Genomic DNA, 20,260 nt, shown 5'->3' on the forward strand with positions numbered 1-20,260 from the left:
GAGCTTATGAGTTTACGAAAATTGCTGGTAAGGTTGCACATCGGCATATGTTTTGGGTTAAAACTCAGTGAATATCTGGACAATTTTTATTGGACTCTTGCCGCCTTATGCAGAGTCGTTTTGACGTATGATTAGCATCATACTAAAGGCCTGACTATTGTAGGAAAGATATTAGTCGAACTCTTTAGTATGGTGCTAATCATGCGTCAAAACGATTCTGCATAAGGCTCTTGTTCTTTAAATATGAAATATGTCTATAATACCACAGTCTACTTCTACTTTGTGTTTATAACGCAATATTTAATGCTATTCATTCTAGGTACACTCATGTCCAAAATGATTGTCGCATATCTATAACTGTCTTCTTGTAAGAATATAATTTGATAATAATTTTGTAGTATACTTTTAATACTGATGCTGGGTATATAATCAGGAAGTGTATATTTGTGGTAAATTTCATAGGACAAGAATTATAATTAAGAAAATTAGAATAAGTAAAACAAAATGTTGCTAAATGGACAAGAAAAAATTATTTTCGTTTTATTGTTCTTATTTATTGCTCTTTTGACATGAAATTTGCCACATACAGGTCTTTGCTGATTATACACAAACTAACATTATAAGAAATACCGGGCGAATTCGTTATCAAATTATATTCCTACAACAACATATTTAAAGACATGCGACAATAATTTTGGACATGAATGTACATATTTAATCATTTCCAGTCAGTAATTATACATTTGTAATGATTTAATTACGATGATTTGTATCATAAGTTTAAAATAAACATTGTTTATTCTTATTTTAAAATAATTTTGACAGAAATAATGCGGCAATTTGAGAACATCTGTGGTATTTGGGTTCAAATAAAGTTCAGTATCTCTCTCTTTAGTCATTTTTAAGTCAAATTTTTGTATGCTTTTTCAGTGCCAATACAAAATGTTCAAAGGTTTCTTAAACAAGATTTTTTCTGACAAAATTATAAAAAAAAAAAATTGTAACTGAAATGTAACATTTAAGAGTGGGAGCACAAGAACTATTCTTTGATGCGTTCCCATGGATACACTCAGTTAGCGCGCCTCGAAAGTACGTAACAAGGACTAGGTTTTTTTATTTAGCGATACGCAGTGAAATAAAAGATAAGAAAAAGGGACGGTCAGAATTTGCGATTCAAATTATCGTAAAATAATAATAGTAATTTGTTTTCAGAACACTGTGGAAGTAACGAAGTTTCATGGTCTGCAAATTCTGTTTTAACATTGATAATGTCATACCTATGCTATAGAAAAAAAATCGTAAATGGGATCTCCATCATGCTCAGATGTTGCTGTTTTAAATCTTATTTTCCGCCAAAATCGAAAAGGATTATTCATGTTTCAGATGTGATGCAAATTTGAAATATTTTTTATGTTCATACTAGCTTAAACACAAAGTCGGTGGCGTAGTCGGTAGAGCGTTTACTTCTGGAGCTAAAGTTTCTGCATTCAATCCATGGATGCGCAATTGGTTTCTGTGGTAAATAAACACCGAATTGGTGGATGGTTCTCGGAGTTCTCTCGCTTCCTCGACTATCCGCATTATTTTCGTTCTTACATCATTAACTCAGTTATTTCTATCTAGTTTGTGGGACGTTGAACTAATGATTTAATGTGATGTATAAATATTAAACAACATGCTTTCATCTATTAATAACCGTAAGGCGCATTCGGGAATTGTGAAACTACGAATTTGCAATGATCGACTCCTTTCGCACATGTAAATAACGTTCCGGGATGTCATCCGAACCATAAGGAAGCAAACATTCCACCATCATTAGTATTACTATGACCGTAACAAACAGCTTTTTTTATGAAGAGCATGTATATTTCTTTACTAGCTTAAATACTCATTCTTCGCATGGGATAAAATATCTATGTAAACAAACTAAACAACGAAAGAAAAGAAATATCGGTCATCTTGTACTACTTTTCCATATCCCGGTAAACACCCTCTGAGACTCCCTGGTTCGAATTAAAAAAAAAAAAAAACATACGCCTCTGGCTTTCAAGCGATGGGACTGTATTTGGAAGTCAACGCCTGTGGGAGTATCACCATTCATCTCAGCGACCGCGAAAACTATGGATTTGACACTAATATCGGTCATTTTGGATTATTTTTACTTGTCTCGGTATCCCTTTCCCCGGTGACCCCTGGCCCGCAACCGAATGGGGTGATGTGATCGGAGTTCCACCATTGATCTCAGCGACCGCTAAAGCTATGAATTTGACACTAATATCAGTCATTTTCTACTACTTTTATATGTCCCGGCAAACCGCCCCCCCCCCCCCGCTGAGACCTCCCTGGTTCGAATTTGAAAAAAAAATACCTAGTCTTGGTCTGGGATCTGGACCAAGGTATCCGTAACCAAAATTTGGTAACTCTCGGTCCACTTGTCTGGTCCCCAGGCCGAACACGAACAGACAGACAAACGCACAAACTAACTCTCTATTTTATTTACAAGTATATTAGATTAATTAATTCTTTATTATTTACTTAATCATATTATCCAATCTTAATGGTCAGATTTTACAGTTAGGTCATCTCTCTCCCTCTCTCTCTCTCTCTCTCTCTCTTTTTTTTTTTTTTTTTGTTAAGCGTAAAGATATAACAAGATACGAAATACTAGTGGTAAACATAATCATAAAAATTCTTTCCTTTCTTTAAATTATCTAACAAGCCAGCATTAAATTATGAACGCTTTCTACGCTATCCTACAACATTCTCCTGCTTTTATTATTATTATTATTATTATTATTATTATTATTATTATTATTATTATTATTATTATTATTATTATTATTATTATTATTATTATTATTATTATTCCGGAGAATAATGCTGAGCACATTTGCGTTCTCTGTTTGATCGTCTCAGGATGGTTTGACTGCTCTCATGTTGCCCTATAGTGATGACGCTGGTAATGTTTATAGCGTCACCAAGAATTATCCACGAATCTTCGTGAAAATTGCTGTCCTTATGCAGTGGTTATCATTTCGTTACAGATCTTGAGTCAAATTGAAGGGTGCCATTTTCATCCTTCCTTGACGTTTCCTTGGTGCTTTGACAACCCTCTGAAATTTTTGTAGCAACATTGCGTCGTAACTGGTGTTCATGATCCTATAATTCTGATTCTATAATTGACACTTACCTCATATAAACATCTTCCTAAACAATGGTTGATAGTCCTTTGTACGAATTTAGGAAAACGCCCAGGCTGATTCAATACTTATACACGTTGCCCTGTATAAAACTTTTCCTTGTCTGATTGTTTTTGGGGTAACAAAGATCGGTTATCCTTCAGTTCACTTGAGCATGTTTCTCTACGTTATAGCTATACCTTGGTTTGAAATTATACATTAAGCTGGCAGGTGAATTGTTGAGCTTATTTGATTGAGTAAATCTTAGACCACACAAAATTCCACCAAACATCTGATTTACTTGTTTGTTAGTCAAAGTCCGGTAATTTGACTAGAAACTTTTTCTTCATCAAGCTTTTAATTGTTTGCATCTTTCATCCAGCCAAGCCATTGCTTTGAGGGTGTTAGAGTGGTGAGTGCATCACCTTCACTCCTTTATGTTTCCAATATTCAATAACTTTTCCACTCAAGAAAGGAGACCCATTATCCGCGACCATCACTTTTGACCAACCAAATTTGTCACAGTAACTATTTAACTGGTGTAGTGGCTATCGCATGCGCGTTTAGTAGACATTGTCCTGGGTTCGATTCTCGGTGGAAGAGCACAAAATTTAATTTCACAATGATTCACTTTCATTAATTACCCGTTGTCTTTAGCCTAAAGGGCATAACCGAGGGATGTTAAACAACAACAACAACAACAAAAGTCCTTTCCGAATGAGGGAGTATATTAACTAGCAAATCTTTATAAGTGTAAAACGCGTTATGCATAGGTTCTAGTCTCTCCTTTTTGGGAGCTCTCCCCACTGGTCTAGTGCACGCCTTTAATACACGTGACTCGGGTTCAGAAGAACATTGAGATTTGAACGCATCACTGTGGTTCGGAATTCATCTCAAACTATAAGTCCACGTCTCATATAGTCTTGGTGCTAAAAAGAGACGTTAATCTTAAGCAATAAACAAATATCTTTTTTGACGAACTAATGGAAGATAATGTGATAATTCCATTTGTTTTTCACACCTCACTGACTCAACCGTTGAGCTGTTCTGACCAATTCTAGAATTAATCTTAAGTTGAGATACTAAAACCTAATTTCCTGGAGTGCGACAGAACACTCATTATCTGGCTATTTCATTTACACCAATTCAGGTTGACAGAAGAATTCTGAATAAAAAAGAGTGGAAAATTGAGAGGAAAGTGATCACTGACAAACTATCCCTCATTTTTTAAAATTTATTCCCATTTCTTCCTGTCAATATATATATGTATCTATCCTATCAATATATATCTGTTCTGTTCCATTTGTAGGCTCCACCTCCAGATACTTATAGGGGAAAGTTCCGTGATGTCACTCATCGTGGAGAAGATCTTGGCAAGAGGTATGCTGACGAAGTAAAGACTATCTGCAAGAAAGCGAGAGATGAAGGGAGAACCATTTGTGCGTTTATTGCTGAAAGTTTGCAGAGTTGTGGTGGACAAATTATTCCTCCTCCAAATTACCTTCGAAATGTTTACAAGTAAGATTTGTTTCACAGTGTTGCTTTAAACCAGTTCAACTAATGTTTTGTAATGTTTAATATGGATGCACAATACTATCATTGTTTAACTGTAATGTGATATATTTTTTTATTCAAAGAAATGTTGGAAAAGCATATTAGAGCAGAAATGAAAATAAACAATTTGAGATTGAATAATAGAGAAAAGGGATTATCAAACATATCTTTTGTATTATTATTATTATTATTATTATTATTATTATTATTATTATTACCATAAGGTTAGAAGAATTATTGTCTTTTTTCCTGCAAGATTGTACAGCATTCTAAAATACACAGTAGTCTGGTTGGGAATCTATAACACACAAAGAAATACAGACAGGGTCATAGTTAGACATTGTCTAATTAAATAGCGAAGTGAAATTGTAAATATATACATTATAATTATAATATTATGTATTAAATATTTATTATATGCATTTATGTTATCTCTTTCATACTTCATTCATATACAAGAAGTTTAAGCTATGGTGTTGTATATAGTGGACATGAAAATAATGATTTTACAGCTGATAATTATGCAGAACACTTAAGAGAATCATACACTTACCCTTGTACTCATTCTAGAATCTTAAATAAAGAATTTCTCTAAAGGATGTAGAGAATATCGAATAATCGACCCAGCAACAATACATTAATATGAAAAATTCCTTCCGCTGCGCTACCAATGTTCTGAATTGCATACAATAAGCTAGTCCAACATGACTTTCTACCTCTACTGTTTTTTTTCTCCGAATCCTTCTAGTGCTTATGTTCTTCAAGTTTCTTTATCTTTCTTTTAATAATTATAACACACACATGAAGCAGATTTGTACTTCTCGTTATGTAAATATGATGATTTATAAGAATAAATACTTTGCAAGCACTGTAGAAGAAATTCAGGAACAAACTGATACTGTATTTTAAAATGAATATCACAGCAACAGTTTTCTGACGGACTAGTAAATATTTTACTCTTAAATGTTGTGGTTATCATTTGCTTTACATACTCAAATAGATATAAGCGACTTTGTCGCGTTGTATTTTTGATTTACTTCTTACCAATTGAGAATTCAGCAGTAGATAACTGTATAAAGCACGTACCTACATAGAATTCATTTTTAGATGCACTATAACTGAATGAGAGCAACTTGCTTGTATTTCGTATTATGCATATAAAACTGTTTACTTAAGTACATTTGTATACACAGACCATTTTCAAAAGAAAGTTAAAAATAAACGGACAAAAGCAGCAGAACGAAGTAGTAAAAGATTGCAAAAGTTACATATATTTTTTTACAAATAACTAATCTTCAGTAATATGTAAGCCAGTGCCAGTAGTTTAAATTAACAATGAAATCAATGAAGTCTCATCATGTTTTTGATTTTTGTTTCATTCTCTGGCTAGCGATTGAAAAATACAAAATATGCCTTTAAAGCTTTTTCGCTGCAATACCGACAATTTCTTACATATATTTCTGGAGGTTAAATACTGTTCCCCTTCCAAGAATCAAAATTGTCTTAATTATTAAATGATGCAGAATACAATTTATGCATTTCTCTTACTTTCAAAACCACATAATGCCTAATTAGTGTTAAAGCTAATTTCTAACACAGGAATATTGATTTAGAAATAGTTAATTTTATTTTCCTATTTAAAATACGTTTAATGTATTAATTGTTTTTTTTTTTCAAAAATTTATTAAGAAAAACTTTTTTTGTCAGTTAAATTATCAAGATTTAGTTGCCCTTCGTTTGTTGTTGGTGTTCTAAACCAATATTTTAGAAGAAAAAAATCTATGTAGTTTCATCCGGTTCTAAACAAAATGGAGTGTGTTCATTTGTTCACAATTGAGTAAATAGTAATTGTTTGGCGTGAAGTGGTTTTTAGTGATATTCTCTTATGCTTTCAAATCTTATCTTGCATTTTGAACATCCATTGTTTTGTAGTTTTTCTTAAGTATGACACTATTCCAACTTCAGTATTTACTGAATGTTGTTTTAAGTCAACTGAATTGATGAACAAATACTTGTTATCACGTGCTTCATTGTTCTCTTCAAAATATTGACTAAAATTGATATTTAACTGTAATCGAAAACATGAATGAGATCACTTTATCTTTCAACTTACTTCTGAAAAACACTTGATGAAAGGTTACCACTCTTTAGTTGTCTTATTTGACTCATTAATAAATATGCGTTTATAAAATTTGGCGTCATATGTTGTGAATATGGTACATAATGATGTCAACAGCATTAATATAGAGTGTATATTACCGGTATGTTTGGAATGCGTAAAAAGATTGAAAATCAAATTGAAGCTTTCATGACTTAAATTGGTCAATAATTTTGGAAGGTTCTTTCTTAATTTAAGTACGGTACAGATTATTTGTTAAATTTACATCAACTGTGAAAGTTTCAAGGAGTGATATTACATATACTGTAATTTTAAATTTTATAAGAACTTGTAGCGTTCAGTTTTTCCCCTACAATATTTTAAATATTCTGTTTATGATGTTTTGTCTGTTTTCATTTGTTTATGTAATTCTGATTATGGTTCACTCTTTTGGTTTGGTGTGTTTTTAAAATTGTTTAACTAGTGTCTTTACAATTGTCAAAATAATCTTTATAATTTGTATACTGTGCTTTTAAAAAGAATTTCCGTAAAGAAAGAGGGCAAGTTAAACTGTTCATCGTCCAAAATTGTGCGGCAAAAAAAAAAAGAGATTGAAGCATGTTACTTATCTAATAATTAGTCTTAAAACTCATAAATGCATTAACAAAATAAATATATCTTTTAAAAAAATAAAACATTTAAAATACAACATTCCTTGTAAATTTTAATCTTCAAAGTTATAAATAAAAACTAACGGCAAATCAAAGTAAAAATAGCAAACGGGTATTAATATCATTATAGTGCTGCTAAAATGTGGTTTTTGCACTTATAAATAATAGTCTTATTTAAAAAAGTCAAAAAATATTTATACTAAAAACTTATCTGCATTCTTTAAGTATTACAGCACAGCTGCAAAGTATTACAGGTGTAAACTTACTACGGTAAAATTTTCGGCGTACAGTATAACCTGTACAGTAAGTGTTAATTAAACTAATATTTATTGTCCTTCAAAAATAACCGCTAATATTTTTTTTTTCAATAACTATGGTTCAAATTTAATATAAGGTGTCATGTAGCAACAAAATTATAATAGCACAAGTCTTAAAGCAACAAACCTAAATACGTAAAGTAAAAATTAGTTCTTTAATAAGTTTTTTCCCTTTTTTTTATAAAAAGTGGCAACCCATGCTAAAAATATAAATAGTATTTTATGTCTAAGCTAGTACGTTTATAAATAAAAAAAAAAAAAAAAAAACAACGCAAAAACAAAATATTGCCAAATGTTATCAAAATACAATTTCCGTCCCATTACAAACTATCACGACTTTTCCTCTTATATTTCTACTTGCAACAATGTTTCGACATTTCACCAACTATTGTAGAATATTCATAATAAGCGTTGTCCTTTCTTGAACATTGAAACCTATCAGCGGGAAGAATCGCTAGTTATTTCACTCGTTATGAATTTTGCTAATCGAAAGTAACAAAACATTGTCGGGATAATATGGTAGTAGAACCTGCTGAATGAGAATGAAACTACTACTGTACGTTTATTCACTTATACAAATATTATATCATATAGGCATAACAATCAAATATTTTAAATGTTATTTAGGTAAGCACTTTTTTACATTGCTTTATTGTTCATATAATGCTAATTTAGTGTAATGTACTATAATAGTGTAGTAGCACACAGAATGTAATAAATACTTATACAGTGTGTTACTAGAGATAGGAAAAAATTCGTCAAATCATAACAGTGAAAAGTGAGATATTAGTTTGTGTGGGGAGGAGGAGGGGGTGAGGTAATTTTTAACAACTCTTTTTTGTTATCGAATTACATGAATTTTAATGTTTTGAGCGAAGGTGATGTCTCCAAATATACATTTCTGGTAAACAGCCTTAAATTTCGAGTGCGATGCCATGCGATTTTATTCTAGCAATCATATTACAATAGCTAATGACTTGTATAGTTTATCCAATTGCTTTGGCTTTTTTTTTTTTTTTTTTTTTGAAATTTGTATTTTATTTGTAATTTATTTTCTCGTATAGAGAGCATTTGGGAATGTAGTTGTTGGTTTTGTCCGAGTGTTAGATCTTTTGTATCAGTGTTATTTTCTTCTTTCATGAGTGTATTTAATTTGCTTAATATTTGTATAGAAGCAGTTCAAGTGTTACCATGGAGTACAAAACGTAATTACGGAAAATAACGCGAGAAACTTTAAGATATAATAACTGGCTAGAAAATAATGCGATTCCTTTCTAACAAGTAATAATTGGCTAAAAGTAATATCACTTTTCTTTTTAAACTATGCTCAAGTTCATGACACAACTTCACGTAAGGGCCAATGCCTACCAGTCGTATTTTGCACTGGCACATGAATGACATCAACACATCGATGCCCATTCACCATTAATATTGGTTTTCCTGATTCGTATTCTCTACTTTCGTTCAAATAGCTTCCGAATTGTACTTGTCACTAAATAGGTAGCATAATGCTAATACCATCTGGAGAACCCAACGGTACATCGGTCTTAGCATTAACCAGACCTCAAATTTCCTTATTTCTGTAATTTCACAGGAACCAGTTGACCAATGCATCTAGGATGTTGGCGTACTACTTTTCTTATTGTCATATATTACTAGTTTGTCTATATTGTGAAAGTATTCCTTTCTTCTTAATTTGGAGCTCTTAAGGAATCACCATTAGATTTTTGATTAGAAATTAGATTTTTGTTACCATTTTAATTAAGATTTAGATTTAATATTATTTCGATCAGGTAGGGACCTTGATAGAAATGATTTTTCGAACTTGTACTCGTAATTTTAGTTTTTGAAATCTATAATTTGCAAATGGCCTATTATAGACACGTGGGTTTTTAAGTCACAAATTCCATTTTTACAGGTACGTGCGAGAAGCAGGAGGCGTATGTATAGCAGATGAAGTACAAGTAGGATTCGGAAGAGTTGGCAAACATTGGTGGGCTTTCCAGTTGCAGGGTGAAGATGTTATTCCAGATATAGTTACAGTTGGTAAGTTCATAACTATGAATGAATAGTATCCGTAATAAAGGTGACGATAGCGAATGTGTGTATATATAGGCCAGGTTTTGAGATCAATACTTATTCCATTGAACATTTCGAAAGAAAAGTGTTATGTTGCACTTGTATTCTGAATGCTACATGATTGTATTTTACCTTCCTTTGACAAAGATCAATCAAGCCGATGGAGATAGACATCTGCCCTAGAAAAATCTTGCTATCTCTTGTTGGTTTTACTCTTATGTAGATCAATATTGAAAACGGAAGTTGTGGTGACTTTCTACCTCTTCTGGTTTCAAGATAGAGATGAAATGTATTCTTTGAACGTTTAATCAATTGAGGAAACCGCTTCTCCCTATCTATTATCTTTTTTGCTCTATAGTAAGCATTAAAATTGGAAATGGTTGATTTCTATCGCTTCCAGTTGGAATATCAGCTCTATTAACGCATTCGATTCCTAACTTTTGATCGTCTACATCCTGGCCAAAATTCATTCCATGAAGCAGTTCTTTAAAATTTTTCTCTTCCAGATAGACACACGGGAACAGATTGATAAAACATATAAAGAATAGGGATGGCCTTTTTCGAAAAATCTGTTTTTCGATTTTCGGAAATTTCATTTTTCGTTTTTCGCTTTTTCAAAAAATTTTTCGTTTTTCGTTTTCCGTAAATATTTTTCGTTTTTCTTTTTACGAAAAATTTTCCGTTTTTCGTTTTTCGAAAAAATTTTCGTTTTTCGCTTTTCGAAAAAATTTTCGTTTTTCGAAAAATTTTTCATTTTTCGTTTTCGAAAAAGCCATTTTCCGAAAAAGTACTTTTCGAAAAATGTGGCCATCCCTAATAAAGAAGTTTTTTTTTAGTAAGCTAAGTTCTTTAAGAATTCATTAAAAAGCAATATACTGGCTCATAATGTATGGTATGTAATATTAGTGAGATGAATTTTCCACTTCTGCAAGATTAGTCTAAATCTATAAATATGAATATTAAATTATGAAAATTAGCTTTATGGAAATACCGATCTCAAAACTTAGCGAAGGTTCTATTGTAACTTATTACAAGGGTGAAATTGTGAGATTTTAGTGCAGAGGAAGGATGCTACAAGATAAAAGTAATGTTATCCTTAGCTTCGTCTTGACAAGCAGAAGCGAAAAATAACTTTTATAGTGGTTTTTGACTAAGCATTTTGCATCTTAAGAACTTTATTTTGAGAAAAATGAGTTGAAAGGAGACCAAAGCGAGAAACTAATGTAGAATAAAAATTTGTGCTACTTCTCTGTAAATTAAATATATATTAAATTGCTTTTCCTTCCAGGGCGAAAGCAGACATTTCAATTAGCTGTACATAATGTCAAATCCAAATAAGAATATCATGAAAGAAGTTTAATTAGTCCGTTTAAAAGTACTTTCTCTTAATGAGGAGAAAGAATGATAAATTCATTATTTCAACAATAAAATAGCGTAGAATGTACCGGTATCATACATATAGTTTCATACAGGCCATGCAAGATACAATGTGAACATGTTACGATTATTTCTAATTATTAATACTGGACTTGTGTTTCTAATTGGAGCTCCTTCTCAACTAATTTCATTTTAAAATAATATCTTCCAACTTCGTTGATGAAAATTACACCAACGCAACTGGAATCATCGAATGACAGAACTGAATTCGAAATGCAGTAAGATCAGTAGTAGTAATAATTACGGATAATGTGTTTCTTGCACTCAACATCTAACGCTATGATGATATTGATATAACTTCAGTTAAATGAGATATTCTTAAATTATACCATTAAATTTTAACTTTGTAAGAGGGCCAACAGGTTTATCAGTGTTATTTTAGGTATGTCTTGGTGCTTTCCTAGTTTCTATAAATTACTTAGGTATTATTGTTTGCTTAAATTAAGTGATTCATTGAATTTGTTGGCCATAATTCATTCTGGATGCACAAAACTAATGTTCCCTGCTAAATTATCATTCAACGAATAGATTTTGAGATTTTATTAGTAAAATAGTTTCAGAATTTTGTAAAGCATCCTGTCTTTAATTTTTGGTTTATACTTCACGATAATGTTCAAGGGGATGCAAGATGATGTTCAAGAATCAAGATAATTTAGTATTCACATATTTGATAAATTTAGCCACTTGCCAGGTTAATACTTATTTTTTTATTTTAATTTCTTCTTTGAAAGATAGTGATTCTCTCAATTGTGAAATAAATATATACCATATAATCAAGTGGAACTATATATTTTTCTGAATGTGTATTAACTTCCGCATTCATAAAAAATAATAATAATAAAACCATGTCAATCAACATAGATCGCTAATGTTTACATGTGTTCATAATGGTAATCCATTTGCTCATTCGTATTTGAAGTAACTATTATATATTCCACGTTGACTTTTCAGAGATTAGAGGAATATATATATATATATATATATATATATATATATATATATATATATATATATTACTTAAAATAGTACATGAAAGATTAGCTGGAAAATCGAGAACTTTTTTTTTGACCAACTTAGGATAATGTAAACTTCTTCATGACTCCTAAAGAGGGGATAATTACACGAAAATTAATCAAAGAAGGAATGAAAATGAACATGATTGCATTTTGTTGCCAATATGGAATCTCTATGTAACGAAAATATATTTTTCTTAAGGTTTTATGCCATCGAAATGTGAGAGTACTTTCAAATTGTAAATACGTAATACATAGTTTGTTAAAATATTTATTTTTAACGTGTTTGTTTCATTTAAGATAGAACATAATTACAAATATTTTGATAGAGACAAATAGCGGTTAAAGTCAAACGAAAGAAGATAGTCACATTTTTAGTGATACATGTATTTTCAAAAAAGTTCATAGGAATAGAGTATTTGAATTTAGTGTTTTAGCACCGAGGCTACATGAGCATAGGAATAAAATATAGGAATAATCTCGTTAATTGTATTACTGCCAATGAATGACGACGTTACTAATAAAATTAGCTTTGCGAATGTGAAATGAATATGGGCAGCAAAAATTTCTACAGAAATGATGAATTTCATAAATTTTAAGTCCGAAATAATCTTACATACGAACATATTGAGCTTGACAGACGTATTCGTTCGTTCGACACATTTGAAGTAAATTGAATGTACAGTATAAACTAATACACTAAGCTACTATGTGTAAAATCTGTTGCTTTATGTAAACTAACAGTGGCGGCTGGTACTATATGTTGCATGGTTGTGCAACCGGATATATTTTTTTTAATACTAAAAATATTTTTAAGTGTTAAAGTAGTGTATCAGTAAAAAAAAACCTTTGCTCTTGAGCGCAAAACAGTATTGATGCATTTCTGAAAAAAGTCAATTAAAAAACAGAAAGAAAAAAAGAGAGATTTACTTTTCCAGTGGCAGCGAACGTTGCCACTGGAAGCAGTAACATTGAGCATATGGCAGCGAGCTCCTATCTCTTAACATGGGGAAGTGGATTTATTCTTGCAACGCTCCTATCTTCCCGTATTGGTCCCTTGCGGTTGTATTTTCTCCGCAACTGGTCAGCTTCTGTGATAGTTACGAATTCCTCTGCTTAGCAGCGCTTGACTCAATTGATAGGGTGAGGAAGATAGAGACGCGTGGAAGAAAGAAGTTATTCACAAAACATAAACTCGCAAAGAACAAATGTAAGTCTGGTGGTAGCAGGGACGGATCCAGGCTGAAAGTTTGGGGGGCGGTCGTTCGAAGTCAATAGATTTTATTTAACATTTATAATACAAAGGTGAAAATTCTTGGGATAAGATTTATTTAAAAAAAAAAAAAAATCGTATTCTGGGGGGGGGGGGGTCAATCGAGTCTCCAAGAAGAAAATGTCTTACTACTGGTCTAATTCCTAGCTCTGTGTCTTTCGTGCACATGATTCCGTGTTCGATTTCTGGCGGAGAGCATAAATTAATATCAAATCATTCACTTCCAATACTCATCTGTCTTCTTTAGCCTAATTTGCTGGAATGTTAAACTATTTTTTTTTTTCATTTTCAAAGGAAAATATCTTAGATTTCATGTTTCTTTACAGACAAAAAAATACATGGTTCCTGAAAATGGACTTTTTTCCCGTATATTTATACAAAGAAATGCTAACAAAATGCATATTGTCGGAGGAGAGAGGTGTTTCTGGACCCTAAAGAAAATAAAGCGGAAAATATTTGCGGTAGCGATGCTTTCTATTCAGAGAAACTTGGCGAGCAGCATTTCCGATTTCAATAAAGTCATAGAAAAATTTGAAGCCCGAAAGATCGAAGAAAGACCTTCCATTCTAAAATAATGCATAGTTTATATAATTAAATAATTTTGTTTAACTGCGTGCATGCAATTTTCTTGCTTTTTTTTTTTCTTTTCGGATTAACGCCATCATTCATGGCTTACAGCACATACTATATATTCGATTTATCTCGTGTTCAATAACATGAGTGTAGAGGTTTTGTATATAAATAGTGTATAAACGTACATTGATAGTGGTTGGTTGAAAAAAAGGAAATAGCTTATATATTAAATGAATATTAGAGAAATAATTTAATCAATAATATACAAATAGAGCTTAAAAGACTTTCCTCTTCATATTTCCTGAATATTTCTTGGATAAGACTCAAGAATGCTGGGGGAGGGGAACACTTGCGCGTACGTACATACCTTTGATATTGCAGCGTTGCAACCGGTGCTTGTACAGACTACGAGCCGCTACTGTAAACTAATCAAACATTGTACTAAAACAGTCTGGAATTAACATTTATTTTTGTTTTATATACAGTATATACAATATATAACAAAACATGAGCCTGAATATTTTGTCACGCTGACATTTCTGAATTGTATATAAATATACCTTTTTAACTTTATACATTAAGTACAATAAGCTATTTCATTTTATCTTTTTTTTTCTCATAACTGAAGGCAAATATTTTTTTATGTAATTTCAGGAAAACCAATGGGAAATGGACATCCAGTAGCAGCAGTGATAACCACTCAAGAGATTGCTCAGAGCTTTCTCAGTACTGGAATGGAATATTTTAATACAGTGAGTATTTTTCTAAAATTTTATTTTATATCCTAATTAGTATGATTGGGATATTTAGATTTTTAAAATTCGGTATTTTTGGGAATATAGTTTTTAGAGAAGTATTTTACATTTAAATTAAGAGTTAGTGTTTTCTTCATATTGGTATCCGCTTCTACTATAAAGTTGTGGGTTTTTCTTGTGAAGATACATTTTTGAAAATATTGAAAATAAATTACTAAGATAATACTTTTGTCCTTTAGTGAATTTGTTTGCTGATAAGGTTAAATAAAATTTTATAAGATAGTATTTCATTCTGTATTTCAAATTCCTTAAAACGCATTTTTCAACTATACAGTATGGTAACACTTACTTTATACTGATACATTTGCAAATGCACTTTGCGCTCTGTGGCCCCATATAACGTAGTCGCTAACGCTCTCGTCCTTGATGCGAGCGGTCTTAGATTCAATTCCCGGTGAGAACACTCGGTCGAAAAGTTATAATAGCTTCTTCAGGCCAGCTATTCTGAGTTTTCCTGGGTCTTCCTCATTCACACTAGAAAAAAGCCGAGATAGTTTCTAACATTCAGGTCCTAGGCTTCTTCTTTCCCCGTTTCCCGGATAGTGTGCTCGCCGAGGGACGTCATCTCTCATAATGACGGACTTAAAACCATAGATGGCGGTAATGCCCAAAAATGTTTATAAATAAATAAATAAATAAATAATCTTTGTACGCTGTTGTAAAGTCATCGTTGTACACTGCTGATCTTAATTGTGTTAAGTTATTCTTTACTTGCGAAAAGGAGCTTCAAAATAAAATACTTGCGATTTAAGTACTTGCAACAGATTACGAATGGTTCAGAACAGTGATTGGTTATTTCCAAACTAGATAATGTTGTAAGAAACAAGAAAATTGTTTGGATTTATTTTCAGTAATCCAAGAAGAAGTCAAACATAAATAATTTGGATCAATAATAATCCAAAAGCCATCCATGATCAAACAGATCAGTATTTATATAAAACAGTCATATTAAATATTCCACAAACCTAATTTCAATGAAATATTAAGTACGAAGTACGAGTTGTTTACTTGAATAATGTAAAGCAAACGTATGGTATATCAGAACAGAAGAATGTGAGAAACCGATTGAAAGTATGTATAAAAGCAAGCGATACTTCAAATCCTATTTTCATGCCTACTACATAGGCTTTTCTTCTGTTTTATATTTTAATAAATCTCCTGTTTTTAATCTTTTTCTGCTACTTCATCTATAAATAGAACACGAAACACATATACTTCTCAATGCTCTACTGTTGGTGGTGATGTGTTAGGGCAAATTCCGTACTGTGTGAGATGAAGTAGAAGGGCAGTGTGCAGTAAACTGAATAGACGGCGATACTGTAAAATGGGTTACCTATGTTTCTAAAAGAGGGCAACTTGCCACTCGGCTATGTTAAGCGAGAGTGACGAAAGTGGCAAGTGTGTCGGATATGTCGCGAGGGACAGTGTGCAAGGTGATGACGACCTATAAAACGCACGGCGAAACCACATCGGCGAAGAGAAAGAGTGGTTGGAAAAAAAAATTCAATGACAGGTCTCGTCGAGCACTAAAGCGGACTGTCACTCAGAACCGTTGAGCAACTGTGGTGCAAGTGGCGGTGGATTCAAGCAGTACCCTTCACAGTCTATTCGACAATCACAGTTCACCACTAGTTACATGACATGGGACATGCGGGGTCGAATTGCACTGGTGAAACCAACCATAAACGAACCATAACACTTTAGCTCCAAATTGTTGATAACGGACCATAAAGTTTAGCACCAGATTGCGGATAACAGACGATAACGCTTTAGCAGGACATCAGTGGTGCCGCTGATATTGAACATGGATTGTTGATGAGAAACGTGTGATGTGGTCGAATGAGTAATCGTTCATCTTATCTCAAACCACAGACTGTGTTTGTGTGTGGTGGACGCCCAAAGAAACATATAATCAGCAGTGTCTCTGCCCAACTGTGAAACATGGCTGAAGCTCTGTGATGTGTGATGCTGTGGACCAAAATATCATGTTTTTTCAGTTCGTCCTGTGATATCACTTACTGGTCGCGTCACTGCCCGTGATAATGTCGCTGTTTTAGGGAATCATATGCATCCTATGGTTCAGATTTTTCTAGACAATGATGCCATATTTGATAATGATAATGCGCCCATTCATACACCTGTAATTGTTGCAGTATGGTTTGAGTGATTTGAGATCAAGTTAAACGTCCTCCTTGGCCCGTCCAATCCTGATACCCTATATTTGAACATCATTAATCATCTGTGGTCTTTTTCCGAGACGCAAATCTGGTGCAATTTTCTTCTCCATTCTCTCTCACGGAACTGGGTGATTCATTACACGCGGAATGGTGTAATATTCCACTTGTTACGATTCACGATTTCTATGACTCCATTCCAAAGTCAGAGCTGCTTTGAGAGCGAAAGGTTGGATAATGCTATATTAATCCAGTAAGTTGCATTTTTTCAAGTGTTTCCATTAAATTGCATATATCCTCTCGAATTTGTTTTGACCCAGCTAGCTGTACAGCTCGGATTTATTTTGGGATATACGCAGTACTTGAGTCGGCCAATACAAATACTCGTAGCCCCCATTTGGTTGGCTTCTGTGGGTTGTAGCACTTAAAAACTATTCTCCCTTTGAACCCCACTGTACTTTCATCAATGCTTACATTTTGTCCTGGCACAAAAAATTCCCTAAACTTGTTGTCAAGATGTTCCACAATGTTTTTTATCTTTGAACCCCTTGCACGAACACCTTGTTGCATCTGAGGTGCTGGGGGGCACAAGTGAAGCATCCAAAAAATTTGAAAAACCTATCGCGGTTGAAAATGTCCTTATAAAATGAACATTTGTCCAACCATTCCTCTGAAAAGTAATCTTGTATGTTTCGTTTAGGATTTAGTGCCATATTTAGTATTACACTCCAAAATGCCTTCACTTCAGGACCTGTCATGTCATGCCAAGTGCACCAAATAGACCTTTTTTGTAGTGGCATTTGTATCTTAGACTTAGCATACCTCTTTGTTTCAATTGTAATTTCCTCAACCAAAGTGTCACTAAAAAATAATTGGAAAAATTCAATTTCTGTAGTTGGCCTTCCAACAACTGGTGGTTCATACCCGGAATTTGCTGTGAAGGGTATTTTTGGAAAATCTGCATCATTATTACCATAGGGAGTCCTATGTCCCTTGTCAACACATCACCTGTCACTTGGTCATCATTTTCGTTGGAATCGGAAGATTTATCACCACTACTTTCTTCACTCAAACTATCATTATCTAAATATTCACTACCACTATCATTGAAATCGGCATCTGCAGCTTCCAAAACACCTTGTATATCTTCGTTTCTCACAAACTCAGCCATCTTTAGTGTTTGTTTACATTTGTATATCGCTTTTCATTTGTTGAAAACTGTAGCAGGAATAGCCGAGTAAGGAGTTGAATAGACTGCCAAAAGATGGCAGAAGTTGTCTACTAAATCATACAAGCGGGGCTCTGTCGACATGCGAGTAACTAAAGCGTCAAAATTAGTGCGGGGTAGCCCCGACATACGAGCGGAAAGGAAAATCTCGAATGTCGGGGCTCTCGCCGCATTCGAGAGGAAAGGGTTAAGGTAAGATAACGTCTTTTAATATTATGGTAATATCTTACCTTCACTTTAGACTTGAAGTTGTTTAAGATAGTCATAAACCTAAGTTCTGGCTTCCTGTAAAACAAAGAAACAAGCAAATATCTGCAAAAAATCCTTGAATATTTGGTTAGATATTTATTCATATATGCAACAAAGAATTGGTGTTAAAAGCAATGTGAATTAAATTTTCAGTACGGAGGCAATCCGGTATCTTGCGCCATTGGTAATGCAGTATTGGATGTGATAGAAAATCAAAGATTAAGAGAGCGTGCCACTCGAGTAGGCAACCATCTTGTCAATTCACTTCGTTGCTTAGCTGACAAATTCCCAATCATCGGAGATGTCCGTGGAACTGGATTCTTTATTGGAATTGATCTAGTGAAAGACAGGGAAAGTCGAGAGCCAGCTACATCAGAAGCACAACACATAGTTACCAGGTAAGTTAATCTTTTCCAAATTTGTTATAAATTATACCAATAGTAAATATAGAAAGAATAAGGCAATAATAAAATGAACTACTTTGCTAAGGAAAGTAAGGCATTTTATTATTGCCTTATTCTCATGTGTTGATATTCGATTATTTATTTTTTTTAACTAAGTTCCAGATGAAACTGTTACAGCCAGGGACAGCTCTTAAGGGAAGTCACATTACTAAACATAAGAATGTTGTTGCTTAAAATTCAGATAAAGAAGGTTATCTGATATATACAAGAAATAGTACAGCAGATAAATTTTCTTTCCTTATTTTGAAGAGATAAAACCTTATTTTAACCAATGTGACTTTCCCCAAAGTCGCCTCGTTGTTTTTCCTTGGTTATTTTGAAGCGATAAAACTTTTATTTTAACCAATGTGACTCCCTCCCACCCCCCAAAGTCGCCTCGTCGTTTTGCCTTCGAAACAGTAAATAATGAAACCTTTTATGAAGAAAGTTTTTAGAAGGGACATGCTAACACACTTAGGATTTTAAGAACCATTTAACTTACTTTAAATTCTAATTTCTAAAAATTCTTGCACTTTCAAGCTTTCAGCTCTCCTCCCTAATTTTGTTCACGGAGGATAAAAATAGAAGTAAAAGAAATAAAAATATCAAAGTAATATAAAGAAGTAAAAGAAATAAAAATATCAAAGTAATATAAAGGAATGGACTCACCGGAGAAGAGCAGTAAAAATACACCATGTTAATTTCTGCCTGTCACTTATCAAGTAGATGCTTTTATTTCTTTACTTCCACTGTCATCCTCCGTGAACAAGGCTCTTGAGAAGAACCGAAATCTTGGAAGTGCAAGGAACTTTCAGGAATCTGAATTTAAAGTAAATAAAATGATTTTCAGAAAGAAGTCTTATCATTATCTTGAATTTAAAGGTATTATCTAACATTCATTGTTTACTCAAACCCTATCGGTAACTAGGAATGAATAAGTACAGTTTTTAAAAAATCAAAAACATTGGTGTTGGAAATATATTGACATGTGTTTCATCTTAATTTAAATCTGAATTTAAATACATTTCCATCTCAATTTAAAACCGTAACAGATATAAGACTTTATTTATTTATTTATTTATTTACGAACATAATCTCAGATGTAGCTGAACGCCAGTTTAATGATAACATAGGACAATAATAATAATAATAATAAT

The 20,260-nt window shown here is 32.8% G+C and overlaps 1 protein-coding gene across 1 annotated transcript in view; it reads left to right on the forward strand.

The window, feature by feature from the left end:
* The window catches only part of LOC145694940 (5-phosphohydroxy-L-lysine phospho-lyase), a 97,383-nt gene that overhangs the window by 63,828 nt on the left and 13,295 nt on the right, over window positions 1-20,260 (forward strand). The window contains exons 5-8 of the mRNA XM_081771727.1: window positions 4,489-4,697; window positions 9,738-9,865; window positions 14,849-14,946; window positions 18,814-19,058. Coding sequence (XP_081627853.1) covers window positions 4,489-4,697; window positions 9,738-9,865; window positions 14,849-14,946; window positions 18,814-19,058 — 680 coding nt within the window. The remainder of the gene's footprint in view (window positions 1-4,488; window positions 4,698-9,737; window positions 9,866-14,848; window positions 14,947-18,813; window positions 19,059-20,260) is intronic.

Source organism: Thermobia domestica, chromosome 1, assembly GCF_964235325.1.
Source record: "Thermobia domestica chromosome 1, izTheDome1.hap1.1, whole genome shotgun sequence".
Lineage (NCBI taxonomy): Eukaryota > Metazoa > Arthropoda > Insecta > Zygentoma > Lepismatidae > Thermobia > Thermobia domestica.